We start from the raw sequence: 18,963 nt of genomic DNA on the forward strand, positions 1-18,963 counted from the left end.
AACTACAAATCAGGCACAGATGTCTGCAGGAGCGGCTATGAAGGCTGTAATGCTGTGATGTTTTCCAAATGCTTCATTTAATCTCTGCGGAGACATTCCACGAAAGCTTGCAAATATGCAAAATAAATGACTGTTAGCCTAATTAAGGTATTGGCTCGTTATTTTCTTCCGGATCAACATTCTATTCAACCTTTGGCTAACACGGTACAAACAAACTGAACCATATATATCCTATCCGGAATAGGATAAGATCCCATTTTATATTAGATGATGCACTTACATTTCTTGGGGTCCACACGTGAGAGGTGAGCATATTCAAAAGTATGTAAATCTATAAAAGATGCAAAACTGGATAACAGATGTGTGCCCTTTCTGTTTACAATATGAATACCAACTTCTGACTCAGCTACTCACCTGTTGTAAAGCAAAAATTGTAACTGGTTGTCCAGTGAATTGACTGTGCCCAGGTACTGGCGAGACATGCCTAAACATCTGCTCGTGGTGCTTGCTCAAGTCTTCTGGCACTGGACTGTTTTTGGGTGATGCGGCTAGGGCCACAGGATTGGAAGAAACATGCCCTCCTGGAGAAAGCAATCCTAAGTGCTGAAGTGTAAAATTTAGAATTGCAGGGCTTGGGCTTTGAGATGGAAACAAAGGACTTGAGCCAAGAGAAGGATTTACAGGGCTCATCATAGGTACGGCTGTTAAAGAAGTAGGCGATACCATTAGCTTTAAAGGAGTCATGTGAAGAGAAGGGTAATTAAGAGCTGAGAATTCAGATGCAGACACTGGAATCAGACCTAGGGAAGACAAAACCAAAGCAAGGTTAACACCAGTTGGTCTGCCTAAGATTTACATTTTATACAAACGCAAATGTTAAAAGCTTTTCCCAATAACATACCAGTGTATGGCGAAGTTGGAATTTTATGTTCAGATGACACAACTCCATTTTCCCGCCTGGAAAATACGTGATCTTTCCCAAGAGACGCAAGATGAGCCAGAGGAATAAGATAGCCGGATGGAAACAGCGTCTGAAAAAGAGCAGAAACATTTTACTTTGCACAACAAAGTCAGGAGGATCAAGCCAATATCCTTTGACTACACTAATAAAGGTCTACATTACACAGATTGATTATCCAATATTATAAAGTACAAGCTACTCATCATAGTCACTATTGCACTCCTAATCCAGAGTCCCCCTTTTCTCCATACTCCTCGGACATTGTTCTGAATGGGGGCAGACACAGGACATGATGCGCAGCATCATAAAAAAAAAATTGAAAAAAGGACGCAGTGAATGTGCTTCCCATCAGACATGCCTCCGCTCACAGACTACCTTAAAACATTTTTTTACAAAAAAAAAAAATATTACAAAAAAAAAAAGAGGGGGGAGGCAGGGGGCTGCTGCCAGCCAAATACAATAGGTGAGCCGGCCTATCAATATATCCAAACACAAAAAATACCTATTTTATTGTGCAGTCTATTTTTCCTAACACTTTTCAGCTATCCACAATTCAACATGAAACCTTATTACAATAATGTTATAATTTATCAACACATTGGGCCTCATTACACAGAAGGCGGCAAGCCATGGCGCTATTAGCGCCATGGCTGCCGCCGGTCCCTTACCGGGTCCGCCTTAGTGGATGGCGGAATTAGCGCCACATTCCAAGGTGGGTGATGGCGCCAATTCCGCCATCCTCCATTACCCCTACATCATAGCCAGTCAGCCCCATAGGGCTCAATGGGAATGATGTAGGTGCTAATTACGGTACAGCTAATTGCAGTACCGTAATTAGCTCTGAGGTCCCTTTGCGGGTCCCGTCCTTAACGCCTGGAAAAACCAGGCGTTAAGGGAGGACCTGCAAAGGGACCTCGTAGTAAGGCGGTAAGGTTTTACCGGTACCCTTACCGGTACCGGTAAAACCTTACCGCCTTCCGTGTAATGAGGCCCATTCAGTTTTTATTACAAATCTATTCAATAGTTAAACTGTGTAGCATATCTAGCTACAACACACAATCCACATATAATACCCAATTCATATAAAAATAATATAGGGCAGTAACGCTGACCTAAATTTAAGGTGAGTCAGAGTTGCATAGTAAATCTAAAAAAGGAATCGCTAATACCCTTTGACTCATGCTGGAATTTTGCAGACAATTTTGTACGTCTTCCCATATACTGGACTTGCAATCCTTTTGTGGTTTGGGGTTATTCCGTCCAGTACTTTTAAAAATAATTTGACATTGAAAGGGATACCCCTTTTTCAAAAATGAATCGCTATTTCTGCCTGGATACATTGAGTATCCGGGTGTTTATAAATGAAACAACCGACATCCCCCCGCCCCCCAAACCCCCTCGATGCAAGCAATCGCTGCGGTTATACTCCACCGTATTGCAAAAGCCTGCTGAGTTGGTCTGCTAAGACGTATTTCTTTCCCTCCAGATGGGCCACGAACAAGAAAATCTCCACGGCCCAATACCATATCTTCTCTGTGAGGAGACACAAAGAAAGAGAACGAGTTCCCCCTGCTTGTTGACATAAAACATTGCAGTGGCATTGTCTGTTGTGACCATCTTTCCTTGAAGGGAAGGAAGAAAGGATTTTAGAGCGTAAAAAATGGCTTAGTTCCAAGACATTTATGTGGTCTCTTTTCTCCTGAGCTGACCAAAGCCTGTGAGTGGTCGGAGCCCGACAGTGGGCTCCCAATCCCTACTCTGAAGAACCTTTTGTAACCACAATGTGACGAGGAAGTTGAAAGGGAGTCCCAAGTCAGAAAGTTTTCCGGAGAGTTCCACCATATCAATGAATTCTGAACTTGACTGGGGATCTGAATTTTTATATCCTGACAATCAAGTAGTTGGTTCCAGTTGTTTGCGAGATGCCACTGAATGTTTCTCATTCAAAGCCTTGTGAAGGGGACTAGATTGATGCAAGAGGCCGTTAGCCCCAAGAGTCTTTGGAACCACCATGCTGATAGAAGTTGATGTGCTTTGAATACAGAGAGGACCGCTCAATTGCCACCACTCTGATGGGGGAAAAGCTTTTTCTTGAGTAGTTGGCATCCAGTACTGCTCCTAAAAACGGAATCCTTTGAGAAGGAATGAGTTTTGACTGTCACATTTAATGACACATTTAATGAAAACCCTAGATTGAAAAGAGTTGCATGTTAATGCAACTCCCTTGGAGACTGAGCTTTGAAAAGGCTCGTCCAGGTATGGATATAGATACTATATAAAGCACAAAGGACTGTTTAGGGATTGCCAAGTGTGGGTTGCCCAATACAGTAGTCACACTTAGGAAACACATAGCTTTTTTCAGTGGGGTAGATTAGAATGAGCACGCGTCTCTGGCTTGGCTTTCAAGCTCATGTTAATGCACTGTGTCGTGCTAAAAGGCACATGTTAGTCCACCTGGGGCTAAACAAGTGTCTGCTGCTGTTCAGATGAAAAACTAAAGTCTTTAATGGGTTTCTCCGTTAAGCAGGTGCAGGTTTTTATAAAAACAAGGAAGACAGAGTTCTTCGGTGGGTTCTTCTCTTTAGGTTTCTTAATAATACTGGACCCCCAGGGTTCATTTGAAAAGGGATCCTTGTCAGGAACAAGCTGACACTGAGGGTTGTGTTAGGCACTAGATCAGGTTGTCCTTAAGCTGACCTGTTTCTGTGGTGCTATGTAGGCAGGCCACATTCCTCAGGGCTATGGTTAGGGCACCAAACTGTGTGCCTTCTTAGTTTAACTGGCAGCATTGTCTGCGATAATGGATATCCTCTACCTGTAAGGATGACAGGGGGGGAGGAGGGAGATAGAAAACAAGGGACAGTTCCCATTTTAAAACCTCTCTGGTAGTCACTGGCTGAAAAACACTGCGTTATTAAGTCAAAAAGGGGGGAGGGGGGAGCTTACCCTCTCCATGTAGTGTGGTTGCTCTGCACGGGGCTGAGGCGGCCTGGGACCTAAGGGCCAAATATAATATTCAATTGAATGTTGAATACATAATCCCAACAAACAAGGAAAGCACTGGTTAGTGCATTCTAGTATTTTAAAACCAAAATTGTGCTTTTATCACTGTTAGGCTGGCCGTGCATGGGCGCGCCAGCTAAAACTGCAAATATACCTTGCAGACGGGATCCGATCGTGCGATCCGGTCTACGCACTCACTAGCCTGCCAAGCGCGTGTCTCTCGACCCCGCTCATGGGGGAGTGACAGGGCGCGCGTCAGATGTGAAGCAGAGGCTTACCTCCTGCTAGTGCCCGTGGAGTCTGGCAGGCCGCGCGCGAGGATTCTCAATGCTGCGGCTCGCCAGACCCTTGTGTATATTGTTACCATGGCGCCGCTGTGCGTCACGTGGTCGCACACCAAGATGGCTGTCCAGAGGTGGACTGCCGGCGGCCATCTTGGAGTCAGGCTGGCTAACTTGAGTGTACAGGAACACTGAGTTATGTCACTAGGAGACTCATCTTTATGATCTCAGATGGCGACAAGGTGCATGGTCAGGGGGCACATGTTCCTTCTGTATTCCGCTTCTTCTAAATACAAATACAATTCAGAAAAAGCTCATTGTAGCCTAGTCGCAGCATTGCAACATCCCTGTAGGGATGCTGACACGGTCTCTTCATGAGACTCACTACAGATGTCTTATGACAGTCAGTAGGTCGTGGCCTGGGCACAAAAATGGAAAGGCACGAAAGTAACAATGCAAAAAAGCAAAAATTCAAGAACGCAAATTTCAACACAGCAGACAGGCACCGTGCTGTGCAGTTACATCAAGAAATCATTCCACATCCTCTTGACACATCGCACAACCCCACCAGGAGATCCCTCCTGCACAGTTTAGCACAGAGACTCAAATTCAGTTGCATGCTGTCTATCTGACTTCCAGTGGCGCCTGCATAAGGTGCTCGTCCTGGTCAGTGTGGCCAGAGTTTTCCAACTGGTTGGTTCATTGAGGCCAGTCTAGTCTGTCTTGAGGCAGAAGATCCACAGCTGTTTTCCTTTGACTAGGAGGTCGTGGATGTTTCCGCCCCTTTTGGGTGTTGCCATTTTCTCAATGATTGACCACGTGAAATCCGATGGATCATGTTGCTGTGCAAGAAAATGTTCCACGATTGGTGCTGTAGTTTTTTTGGTGCGTATGCACGATCTATGTTCTGCAAGCCGTGTCCTAACTGGCCGCGTTGTCATGCCCACGTAGCGTTTGTTGCATGGGCACGTGATGATGTAAATTACATTGCAGCTATTGCAATTAGTCAGAATCTTTTGGGTCCATGGGAAGTGCCAGCCTATGTCAATGCTGGTGGATCTCTTTGTGCTGGAGCTTGCGCTGCACGCCCCGCAGGGTGTGTTGCCTGTTGCTTGGCTCTGTCCCCAGAGGGTATTAGGTTTGGGCTCTGTGTCTTTATATGAATGCACCAGGGAGTCTCAGATTTTTCCTTCTTTTGATGGCAAACCTGGGAGTGTCTAGGCAGAGAGTGCCGATGTTCAGGATAGGCCAAAGTTTGAGGACCTCCTTCTTGATTTTGTTCGTCAGTGGCGAAAAACTCAAGACGGCTGTGATTTGGTTGTTGGTTTCATTCTGCTTCGTGTGGTGTTCCAGTGTAACTTCTCTCGGACTGCTCATGGCTCTTTTTCGTGCTTGTTTCACTATGCATTTTGGGTACCCCCTATTTATCAATTTAGTGGCCAAACAAGAAGATTGTCAGTTGTAGTCTATCAGTTTTGTGCAGTTTCTGCAGTATCGGAGGAACTGGCCAAAGGGTAGATTCTTTCTCAGGCTGGCCGGACGGTAACTTTAGTTTACCAGTGAGTTCCTGTCTGTAGGTTTATTAAAGACTGTACTTATGATGGTTTCATTGCTTATCTCAAGTGTCAGGTCTAGAAAATTCACTGAACTCTTGCTGTGTGTTTCGGAGAATCTTAGAAAAGGGTTTTGAATGTTAAGCCACTCCATAAAAGAGGCGAGGTCCGATTCATTGCCTATGACTATCAGTAGAACATCATTGATGTACCTCGACCAGAGTTCCATTTTGATCAACCACGGATGGTTGGGATTGTAGATTTTCTCTTCTTCGAAGTTAGCAACGTACAGATTTGCGAGGCTTGGAGCAAACGTGGCTCCCATGGCCGTCCCGGACACTTGTTCATAATGGGTGTGGTCATAGACACAGAAGTTTTTTTGTCAGTGCAATCTCTGCTAATTGCATAACAAAAGTGACTGGGATTTGCATCGGTGGGTCTTTTTCTTGCAGGATCTTTTCAATAACTCTCAGTGTTGCCATCTGGAGTATTTTTGTGTACAATGATTCAATGTCCAGCATTACCAGCAGGTTGCGTGTGGAGTTGAACGGCCGGTCCTGCGCTAGTTCTAGGACTTCTGTGGTATCTTTGAGGTATGATCTCATCTTGGTTACTTCTGGCTTTAGGAAGAAGTCCACAAATTGGGAAAGGGGTTCCAGGATCAAGCCTATCCCGGACACGATGGGTCTGCCCGGAGGGGGATTTTCCCTTTGTGCACTTTGGGTAGTGCATAGAAAGCCGGCTTTTTGGGTTAAGGAAATCATATTCTTTATTGCTGATCAAATCTTCGGGGCAGGCTTCTTCCAGGATGGGCACTATCAACTGTCTGATGGATTCTGTTGGGTCTACCCCTAGTTGTCTATAGCTAGAATGGTCGTGGAGGAGATCCATGACCATCTTATTGTATGCCGAGGTGTCCATTATGACGGTAGCTCCCCTTTGTCAGCCGGCTTGATGGTGATCAGTTCATTCGCTGCTAAGGATTGTAATGCCAGCCTGTTCTTAGAGAAGTTCTTGTAACCAGGAAGTAGCTCCGATTCTAGTTCTTCAAGTTTCTTCAATAGTGCTTTTTCAAACGTAATGGATTCGGGTGAAATGCCATTTGGTGGGGGGGTAAAAGGTGGACTTTCCTCTCAGGTTGGTAGCGCCTTTTTCTCCTGTGCTGGTAATTAGCCCAAAATACTGTTTTAAACATATTTTCCTCATCAGTTGTGCTATTTCTATCCGTGTCTGGAAGGGATCGTGGTCCGCTGATGGTACGAAAGAGTCCCTTTTCAAGTAGGTCTATTTCGTCTGTTGTCAGGGTGTATTGGGAAAGATTCATCAGTAGGCTTTCAAAGCATGGATTTTGTACCCCAAATATTTCATGAGTCTGGGGGTTTCTCTCGCCTTCAGTGGCCTGGTTGGCTAGACAGATGGTCCTGGTTGTCCTTGGCCGCGACCTCTGCTGCAGGTTACGCGGGGTGACTGGTTTTGCCAGTGTACCTGTGGCTGCCAGTTGCCTCTGTTCTTGGCTTTTCTTTGACCTCCTTGAAAAAAGGTTTGGCCGGAAAAGTGGTGCTGTGCGGAGCAGTATTGTTAATGGAGTTGTTCGATCCTGATGCATTGGATCTGCTCCCGGAGCTTCTACTTGAGAAGGTCCAGTTATTTGGTCTAGCCCGTTTGTTCTGGATTCTCTTTCTATTGTGCTGGTTTAGCTGCTGGCCTGGTGCTGACAGGTTGCTCTTGTAGATCTATGGATGCCACCCAGTCGTTGAGCTGGAGAGAAGCAAGAATCTGAGGTACAGTGACCATGTGGCAGTCTCGAGCAGTGGAAACTGATTTAGATTGGATAGATCTAGAATTGGGCGAATCCCGCTGGTTTTCTTCAGGATTATAAAGTAACAGGAGTAGAACCCCCACCCCCCTCAACCCAATTCAGCCCTGGAACCAGTTCTAAGTTTCTGAATCTCTCATAAAAGTTCTAGGGATGACTTCTAGAACTTTGGAGAAGAAGATAGAAAAGTAGCAGGAAGGGCTAGGGTGTAACAGTGGCAAACAATATTCAAAACCCATTCCTCTTGGGCAATGTATTCCCATTGAGGAAGAACATTGGGAGATCCTTCCTGCTACTGGGGATGCATGCTCCTTGATAGTAATTTGAGCAAGTGCAATCTACATCTCTGGATGGAAGTCAAACTTCTTTTGCTTTTGAGCAGATGCAGAAGGAGTAACCCCAGACAAACTTATGCCTGTGTCTTCTCTTTTTAGCAGAATAGTAGGATTTAGCGGTTGAATTGATTTGGGGTGGTTTTACTGAGGTGGAAATGTTTGAGGGAGAACCGACCGAAGATTATTTGTTCGAAATAATCTTCAGTCTTTTCTCCCATAACATTCCTGATGTGCCCAAACCCCTACCCCCACCCCCTTACTTAGCTTGCATTCCATCTCGCTGTGTCCCTGCAACGCCCGTTCCTTTTCACTACCGTGATCAGGAACCAGAGCTGCAGGGTCCATTCCTTTTTTATCTCCTTTGAGTGCGCTGCGGGGCTGTCCCCGCAACCCCTGCTCACTACAATGTATAGTAAGCGGGGCTTTGCAGGGGACACCCCTGCAGCTTTTTTTGTGACAGCGGGACCGCTGCTGGGGTAAGCGGGGTGTTGCAGGGGACACCCCGGCAGCCTTTTTTTGGTGACTGCGGGACAGCTGCAGGGGTGTCCCCCGCAACCCCAGCTCACAGTATAGTGAGCGGGGGTTGCGAGGGACACCCCCACAGCCCCTGCAGTCATTTTTATGTTCTACTTACCAAAAGTCAAACTTTTTTAAGTAGAACTATTAGTGGTATCACTAAACAATAAAGGATAATAAACAAGGTAATTTAGAACAACAGAACAGAAGAAAGGACAGACCTCAATGGTGAACAAGAAGGGATGGGGACCATGTACGAGACAAACAATGAAGAATCCCACTAGGGGTGTATACACAGGTTGGACTAGAGCCTACCCACCGATTTAAGGGAAGCGCAATGCCTCTGTTTAAGTTACTTTTCCAGGCGCCACACCCTGCAAGTCCCACGGAAGGGGGCAGCAAGAATGGCTTCTGTGTCTGGACCTTAGGGCCTAAACAAGGAGTGCACTTACACGAGACAAGCAGGTATGGGTCCAGCCGGAACCTACAGCAGATGCCCTCTAAGGGAACAGAACGCAAGACACTTCCATTAAATTCACTAAAGACTACAAGTAAAACGAGACAAAGGAAGGGGCAGAGATTGCCTACTGGGAAACATGGCAGCCAAACTCTGAACAAAGGAATAACGGACGCACGAGTGGGGACAGGAATGGTAACAGAAAAATTTAGAGAAGAAAGGCAGTCAAAGTAAGCAAGGTTCAGGATAGAGACCAGGAATGAAAGAGGAAAAGCCAGTAGAAAATAATCTAAGTGCAATGGTACAGGAGACTGGAACTGCAGGCTAGAAACTAAGGACTGTAATCAAGCAACAGTGGACTGAACTAAAGTCCAGGAACAAGAAAACTCGGGACTGAAACTCTGGATTAGGAAAACAAGGACTGAACAGCAGAAGGGGAATATGGAATTCAAGAAACTGTAAATCTGGAATAACAAGGGCACGATTATTCCGCCAGATAACAAGGAAACTCCGGACCGGAAACTTTGAAGCTAAAGCCAGATAACACGGACTATGGGCAAGGAACAAGGATCTGCAGGCAGGGAACAAGATAATAGGTGGTAGAGACCAAGAGACTGTAGACAGGGAACAGAAGTTCAATTTAAATGAGCGTGAGACTCCTTTTTTAAATAGGGTCTATATGGACAAGGACAAAATAGGTTCAGCCAACATACAGGTTCCACAAATAACTACCCTGCTTTTATACATTTAGGTCGTGGGAGCCCACCGATCATACTATACAGATCTGCAACATATTGATTAAGCAGTAATGCAATGGGTCAGTAGAAATATACACGCTTTAATTTGTATACACATATAAAACTCAAAAATGTAAAATCAAAACACGAAAAAATTGATGTATCCAAACAAATATACCAAGTGTGTGGGAGTGTTCCTGGTGTTCGTTACTCTCACTCCCTGTTGCGGTGTTTGCCTGCCTTGAGTAACTCTTCCACCTCTATTGAAGACTTTTGCTGAAAAACCCACCTCCGGACGCGGAGTGTGTGGGAGTGTTTCTGGTGTTTGTTACTCTCACTCCCTGTTGCAGTGTTTGCCTGCCTTGAGTAACTCTTCCACCTCTATTGAAGACTTTTGTTGAAAAACCCACCTCCGGACGCGGAGTGTGTGGGAGTGTTCCCGGTGCTCCTGGAGAGAAATAAGTGTAACAAGCAAAACCGCTTCACCGGCCCATTCTTGAAGCTAGGAGCCTGAGTCAGAGGTGGAGCAATCCTGCCCTGTGTTAACGGACGCGGACTCAGACTCCAACTGCCCCCACTCAGACACGCCTCCCGAAATGGAGTTCTCGAAGACTCGTCTCCGACAGGCTACCCAAGTAAGTGAAGTGCCCGCGACGTTTCTGAGTCCTTGCCCCACACATTAAAGAAACTGTATTACCAACTTTGCCCCGAGGACCTGCCCCCCCGAACAGCATGAGTGCGCGCGTGAGCAGGTGCTGGCGGTTGACAACCTGTACCCGGCTCCCACCGCCGCAGCTCTGGCCCCACCTGTTCAACTGGCCGCGTGTTGCGGTCCTTTCTCGGTCCATACGTTCCCTAAAAATACCTTGGACTCCGAAAAAACAGAGTGCCCTACCAAGGCCTTAAAGTCCCTTGGAAACCAAAAATGGGATAATTGGCTCGGAGAACCAGAGTCCAGTATCTCGGTTCTCAATGGGGCTAAGTATATGAACCAAAGGAAACCAAATGTGCCTCGAAACAGGGAACGTGAATGCTCTCAACCTACAATCACGATCCCCTCACTCCAAATTCTAACATGGCGCATAGTGGCAAAATTCCAACAACCCAGGGGCAACCCAGTTTGCTTGCCTCCCAACTACAAAGTCCCTGTCAGCCAAAGTCAATCTAACATTCCACCCAAAAGAAGGAAACTAGACCCGTGTGTGAAACCTTTCCTATTGTGCTCCAAAAAAGATTCGCTTCTAATAAGGATAACGACCCAAATCCAGAATTAAAATCCAAAGGAAAAACAAACACAAGACGTAATCAGAGTTTAACAACATTGGAGGAGTCCTATGGAGAAGGACTGTCAGACTCCTCATTTATTGAACGCAAATTCCCAAAAATGTGTCGACCAGTGTCGAGTCGACAAAACAGAATCCAACCAGTAACTGACCGGGGCGCATGTACAAACCTTGTCGAGCAAGTTATAAACGAATTGCAGCCAAATCTAATGTCTGCATTAACAATCACAGTGGCCCCTTTATTAAAACTTTGAGCACCTGAATGAAGCCTGCAAAGACCAAAACAATCTTCTAGCGACAATAAACACAAAAATAATCAAAATGGAAGGTGCAGTTCAAGACCTGAAACAGGAATTGAATTGCTTAAAAAAAAATGAAATGCTAAATACCTTATTGAGAGATCAGCTGAGGAATAACTGAGGAAAAACGCCTTCTGGCAGAAGTCGCCAGAGAAGCTCTTCTGATACTCCAAAATCAGCAACATCAAAAGGCAAATGTAACCGAGAGCGTCGGTAATCAAAGTGTAAAAAATGGAACAAACTTCTTCAACCATCCGGATGAATTCTCCAGAGATGTTGTGGTCTTGAGTGGTGAAGACTCGACCCGAGGCAATAGGACTCAAATAGTGCCAAAACCGGCCTCCAGTCAGGTAGGGGACTGTATCGTTCTCCCTCTCTTAAAACAACAAAACGTGGCTTTGCAACAGATAGACGAAATAGCGTGTTCCACGGCCGATGTGCTAGTAACAGACGTGTTGTGCGATACACCTGCTGTTGCCTCTACTTCAGCAAACGCAGAGGGATCCATAACTCCTTACTCTGAAGACCCAAACGCTCCTGAAGAAAGGACAGAGCAGAGGGGTCAAAACTTTGCCATCTTTGAGAAACAAAAACTTGGAGAAGTCACAAAAAAAGTGGAAAACTGCAAAGTACTGAAGAAAACAAGAAAAACAAAAAAAAAACTGTAAAAGCGTTTTGGCCAATAAACTCAAATAAATTTCTACAGAATCATGAAGGCTTTAAACTTAACCATACTGACTGAACGAAAAAAAAAAAGACCAAACTGATAAAGCCTCCGAAATCGCCATCAAAAAGCAAAAGCTTGTGGAGAAAGTGCCACCTAAAGACCTTGACTCTCCAAAAGAACCAGAAAACCAAAAAAGCGAAGATGAGCGAATGATTGAATTACTGGCTAATTTGTCCACACATGAGGTAGATTCAGAAAAAGACTCGATTGACATCGGAACGGCAGGCGAATACGACATCGCCTACGTCTCCGAGTCGTAGCCTGAACAGTCCATTTAACATCGATCTAAAGACAAGCAGGACCCGGATGTATCAACAAAAAGACCATGTACTTTCTTAAGCCCTCCACCGGAAAAGTCCCGAGATTCTCACCCGAGCTGTGGAGGACGAAAACGATTTATGACAATCGCTGAAAAAAGAGATTGTGCCGACATCATAGCCGACCCAAAAAAGAAATTACAAAATGAACGCGAAAGGGATCATAAGCCTATCTCTGAAACAGAAAAAAAACGTACAGCAGACCATCAAGAAAATCCGAAAAAGTCAGTCAATTACCAAATTTGTCCCCCTGCCCCCTCACAAGACTGGGGAAACGATACAAGAACACAAGCAAGTGGAGGCTTCACAAATAAGAGCTGGAGCCCTAGTACTCCAACCGAAAATCGTCTCCTGATCGAGAGAATCATTAGATCGGGCGATCTTCTAATTTTGAACCGACGTAACGTGCTCCAGTTGCTCGGCCACATTCCAAAACTGTGCGGTTTCTTCAGACGACATAAAAATTGTTGAATTTGTAGATGAGTCTGCAACCGACAGAGTACTACTGCACATTCCTTCGAGAATCATCTACAACTTGATCTTGAACTGTGCCTCTGAGCTAAACTCACTAGGCTTCCACATAAAAGAAGTCTGTCACGAAAACATCACCACAAGTAAGACCACAAAAGAGAAACGTATTAAATGGAAACGGAGGCTCAAAAAAGAACATCGCCTCGGATGCACAGAGAGGGAGCGGAATTTTGGCCCCCTCCAGATCTACTTGGTTAGATGAAAAAGTTGCGTCGGTTCACACTTTACAACTAGACTCCACTCCCTGTGAAAGTCCCATGAAATTAATCAAAATCACCCCCAAGAGCCGGAAATGACTGTTAAAGACAGCAAAGTGGAAAACGCTGGTTCTTCCCGAGGAAACTGGAGCTGGCTGGCTGGGACATTGAACAGTTCCGAGGACCTCTACGACGTATCATTACAGATTGGCTACTGGAACACGGGTGGTTTCAACCACCTCTTTGGAAGATCGATTGTCGCTCTCGAGAAATTAGACGTAATTTGCCTTCAGGAAACATGGCTCCAAGAGATGTTTCGAATTAGCCCTGAACCCAGCAATTAAACAAACCATGGGTAGACCAATGACAGGGTTAATGATAATGGTGAAAAAATCCCAAAACTTGAAAATAACATTCGCAAATCCCTCTCCATATTTGCAGACCGCAACCATCGAACTCATGAAAAAAGGACTCTACACATCATAAATATCTACTGGCAGCACACGGCCACGGACGAATCAGAGTTCCTTGATTAATCTGTGACATTATCGACCGCATAATGAGTCCTGTGCAGCTCCGAACAATCTTATGCGGAGATTTAAACATGGAATGTTTATACCTTAAATCTGACATTGTATCAAACAATAAAACTAAAAGAAAAGCGAGAGACCCATATCAAATCAAAACAGCATGGTACGACGAAATGGAGGAAAGGGAATTAGTTTTACTAAATGGCAATACTCGAAGGGGATATCGCTCCAAATGCAAAATGGACACAAGGGTCCAGAGCGTCGATCCTGGACTACTTTTATGCATCAAACGCAATCTTAAACAGAGAAAATATCACAGATATAACAACACTACTCCAGGTTAGCAATGACACTCTGTCCTTGGACCAAATTGAATATCCAAGATTATTAGAGAATTACACTGAATTCAAGCTTGGCTTGCGAAAAAAAGGCTTTAGCCACCAGCACGCCTACGAACCCGAAATAGTGAACAGAAAAAGGGTTCTGAGGAGATCTTTAAGAGGCGCTAAGAAGAGCAGTATCCAGGACAGACTGCTCGAAACAAAAAAAGCTAAATCAACATACAGAGCATGCTTGCGGGGTCACAAACTTAATTTTACAAAAAGATGCCGAGGAGATGTTAAAGATCTTGACAAAAAAAAAAACTCTAAATCCTTTTGGTCCTTGATAAACACCACAGAAGCCAGTCAAGGTTTATTGAAGGTCTCCTTGGTCACTGAGACCCAGTGGATTACTCACTATACTGAGCTCTTTAGGAATCAAGGAAACGAGTGGCAACAAAGCGTGGAGCATCATCGCCCATGGGACTTCCAGATTACCAAGTATGACATCATGAAAAACATCAAAAGACTAAGTCTGTCCAGAGCTCCAGGCCCGGATGGGCTAACTAACTGGATGCTAAAGCAAAACCCGGAAGAATGGGCAGACTTCTGCTACAAACTTTTCTGCAGCATCATAAAAGAAGGAAGACTTCCACGAACATGGAAATGTACCCCGATTGTGCCAATTTTCAAAAAAGGCCTGCGATCCGACCCGAGAAACTTTAGACCAATAGCTCTACTTGACGTGATTGGAAAAATCTTTGCAACTCAAGGCCTGAACCATTTAACAGCTTGTATTAAGGAAGTAGATGCTTTGGACATTCGGCAAACTGGTTTCACAAGGGGAATCGGTTGCTCGCTCAACCTGTTCATATTAAACATCTTAAAAATGGAGGCGATAAAGAAAAAAATAAAGATATATCTGGCTTTTGTCGACCTGGCACACGCCTTCGACAGTGTCGATCGTGAATTGCTTTGGTCCAAAATGACAGACCACAAATGTCCGCCGAGCCTAATGAAAGCAGTGCAAGAACTCTACTCCGAAACGACTTAAAATTAGACTCGACCAGAAAGGCTCATTGTCCACAGCAATAAAGACATCAAGAGGTGTGGAGCAGGGTTGACCGTTGGGAGCAACCCTCTTCAGTTTTTTCATCCACGACGTCCAGAGGGAACTAGATGAAGAGCCTTCCCACCAAAGGTGAACGGGACCCACATTGGGCATATTCTGTAGGACGATGATATTGTTTTGATTGATGCCACGCTGGTCGGCCTACAACGAAAACTGAAGGCATTGGAACATTACTCTGCTAAAAACGGTCTCGAGATAAATGCAGCTAAAACTGAGATTCTCATTCTCCAAAGTCTAACTGGTTCTACATCATCAAGAAGAAAAATTTAAATGGAACTTTGGTGGTAAACTGATTAACTGTCAGTCAGGTACCGTACTTGGGGGTCCTGATCAGTTCCCACATAAACGACGAACCAATGGTTCAAAAGATTTAAAGAAAATGCAAACTCCTGGCAGTCCAGGGCGCAATGATAAACAAAAAATATGGAACATTTTCCAAAAAACCCGCCCTTGAATATTACAAGTCTAAGGTTGTTCCATCCCTAATCTTTGGAGCAGACACCATGCTGGGGTGCGTGCACGCAACATGGTTGTGGTGCGAGAACACATACTGAAACAGAATTCTACATCTACCGAAAGGGACCACCACTGCTTGTACGAGATACAAATTAGGTCTGACATTTGTTAATGCCATAGTAACATGGAACACCCTGGCTTTATACAGGAAGATTATTGGCACCGAAGTCCTCCCACAATTTAACATCTTGAAACAAACAAGAGGCAAACTAGCTTCTGACTCGACACAGGAAGAATGGGAGAGTAGATGTCTAGACTTACTAGAACAACTGAACTCGGACAAAGAAACCTTGATACAGAACCCGAACAAAGTTAAAAAGAAACTGTGGGAAGCTGACTGGTGTGAAACCTGCGATACCAGAAAGGCCCATCGCTGTATGAATCACATCGCACCCGAAGCAAGGGCACGTGGATCAATCCCGAGATACCTAGAACTATTTCCATGCGTCAGTAAGCGAAGAACCTACATGAAATTCCGAATGAATTTATTTCTAAGGAAATTCAGAATTTACGTCAATTACCTTCAAAGTCGGTCTATTTGTGTAGATTCTGCGACTCTGAAAACGAGACTTTAAAACATCTGACCCTATTTTGCCCAAAACTATCTGAGTCAAGATCAACTCTAATGGGGAAATTACTGGCGGCTAGACCTAGTCTATCCGCAGAATGTTGGTGGAAAAGGATGTCCGATGGAGCAGATGTCCAACCAGTACACGCACTGGTCTTCTTGGAAGCATTAGAAAAGAGATTGTTGGCACATGATGATTCACACAGTGCAGATTAGACCTACCAACGACGACTGGTAGGCCTAGTGTGATGCTCAACTCTGATTGGAAAAAAGAAAACGGAAATGCTCTTTTCTTTGCTTCCTTCTTTGCTTCTTACTCCTTTGTGTTTTCTCCATTTTAAACGTTTGAAAACAGACAAACAAAAAAAGATATTTCACAACACAGGCAAAAAAAATTGTCATTCTTCTATTCAAGATCATTTTGTGAGGTTAGTAACAAACGTGAGAGGCTCATTTCACATATATGTGTATGCACTGGTCCTCACCATTTGATGTCTACGTTTGTTTATTTTATTTATATCGCGCACCTGACCCGGAGGTAATTGGGCGCTAGAGGATAGTAATGGTTACATGGCATAGTATAGACAGTTGTGTACATGAATACAGTTTGAACATTCAAGGAAAAATTACAATGGTACATATATACATATTAAACATACATATTATACATAGGTCATAGCAGTATAGGATGGATGACATACTAGTTGTGCAGACCACCTAGCGGTTAGTGGTATCAAGATCTGTTATTTTATGTTTTGTCGAGTATCCATATGATAACATGGCTTCTGAATTTGTTGAAGGTTTGAATAGTCTGAATATTCTGAGGGAGAGTGTTCCAAAGCTGGGCGGCTTGTAATTCTGTTGGAACCCTTCCATGTGAACTTATCTGTGAGGTGGGGGGGCTTGGTAGTTGAGCGCTTTGTGAGTGAGGCAGATAGTTTTTAGGACAATTTTGACAATTTTTGTCAATTGTGTCACCGATTGGCGTTTCTGGTTTCGGAGAGAGCACCATCATGAGGTAATTATGTTATGTACTCCTTCGAACCAGTCTTCAGGACACTTGCTGTAAATGCAATGTGAACTAAATAGCATGTTTATTCATGTACATGTACCCATGTGCATAGGATACTACAATGAGGAGAAACAATAGCAAATATTAAAAAGGCTTCTTTGACCCAGAATGCTGAGCCTAGACCAATTGTATTATACTGGCATGGGCTGCATTCCCATTTGACTGAACTTTCAATTCTTGGTAGTGTATAAAGTGATTCACAGATTTCCCATTTGTGGCGCTATCTGGGTAGTTCGTATCATTCACAACTACAGGAGGGAGAAAAATGACCCGATTTACTTCTTTCTATTTTAACATTTGATTTATTTACCGATTTTCAAAATGATGGTGGTGTCTCACTTTATTAATTCACAGGCATTAAAAGCCGTTAAGAAATCAGTGACCAATAGGCTTTCGGCACTCCTTAATGATAAAGAACATGCCTTGACATTCACACCTTTATTGTCATATGCACAAAGTGCCATGTCTTTACATACTATTAAAAAATACTGGCAGGGTGCCGGTGACGTGTTTATAACCATAATTACCTGCAAGGAGATGTATTTTCTCTTGCAGGATCGAATGCAGAAGGTCTGTTTTTAGCTTCTGTTTCGTCTGTGATATGGTAGGTACCGTCGCGTGATGGGACTTGTCCTCACATCTAGAAGCTACAAAAGAAATTAAAAACACTGGGTTCGCAATGTGGTTCATCTTATACAGTGTTATACGCAATGGTGTCATAATTTAAAACTGCTTCCGTGCACGCCATTATCAAAGTGTTCGGTGTCTAATGGCAGCATTTTACAAACGTGTATGCACACCGTTCCGTGCATATCTATGTCTTCCAAACACGTATTCAAGACAAATGGTGGAAAGTTTAACTTCTGACGTGTAATGCAGACGGTTATCTAGAATACCGTGCAATTGCGATTCCAAGTGTTGATTTCCCTGAACATTCGCGCTGTGATTTCCCGGGTGTTCTGATTGAAAAACTCCCTTGAGCAACCATGTCTACAGCAAGGAGAGAGAATAAACACCTGCCTGTTAGCTGTGCCCGTGTCTAGCTTTTTTTCATCATGTACATTTTATATCCATCTTACAAGATCCATGAAATAGACTTACTTCTCGTCTTTATTTCTCGTTGCATTCAATCGAGAAGCTACTGTTGCTGCAAACGTCCGCTGTTGGTTATTCGTTCCAGTCCAGGTCATATGACCTTTAAAAGGAATACGTAGCGCGGCTACTGCTTTATCAGGACCAGCACTTACAGGCGCCAAATTGGGAGTCTTGTTTCAAAACCTAAAGCTCCGAGTTGTGGTCCATTTCATCACGAATGTTCACAATTCGTTTAATTTTTAACTTGTTGCTGTCCTTTAGGGTTTCATCTCTTGGAAACCCTGACCAGCAAAAGATAAGGCTCTAAATTGCTGTACCACCGGACCATTTTGAAAGCTAGAGCTAGATGCATTCAAGTGCCTTCATTTTCAGACGTCATTTCTTTCACGCACATTATTGTAGGAATTGTGTGGAAATACTGATTCATCTACCCGACAAGAAACGTAATTGTCTAGTGGAAAACAAATTCCACTTGATGGATACATTAAGCCCAGTCCTTACCGAATCAAGATTAAAGATCCATCTTTGAGTTTTTTTGAATGACAGATCCCCGTCTCCTCCACATGGATGTGGTTACCAACAAATTTCTTCATAACTGTGCTTGGCTTCCTTGAAACGAGCAACTAGTGGCTTGTCAGCTACCCAGTTTTTTAATTTTTTTTACGCAAGTTCGATGTTCGCAGATTCTCTGGCGTATCGGTCTCTGCTTTATCCCAT

At 44.1% G+C, this 18,963-nt stretch overlaps 1 protein-coding gene across 2 annotated transcripts in view; it reads right to left on the reverse strand.

The window, feature by feature from the left end:
* Window positions 1-18,963, reverse strand: part of E2F8 (E2F transcription factor 8) — a 490,718-nt gene that overhangs the window by 75,943 nt on the left and 395,812 nt on the right. For both annotated transcript variants that reach the window (XM_069623464.1, XM_069623465.1), the window contains exons 11-12: window positions 902-1,031; window positions 415-800 (exon numbers count right to left, since the gene is read on the reverse strand). In XM_069623464.1, the coding sequence (XP_069479565.1) occupies window positions 415-800; window positions 902-1,031 (516 nt within the window). The remainder of the gene's footprint in view (window positions 1-414; window positions 801-901; window positions 1,032-18,963) is intronic.

The sequence above is a fragment of the Ambystoma mexicanum genome, chromosome 11 (assembly GCF_040938575.1).
Source record: "Ambystoma mexicanum isolate Mex_15411 chromosome 11, UKY_AmexF1_1, whole genome shotgun sequence".
In the NCBI taxonomy this organism is placed as follows: Eukaryota; Metazoa; Chordata; class Amphibia; order Caudata; family Ambystomatidae; genus Ambystoma; species Ambystoma mexicanum.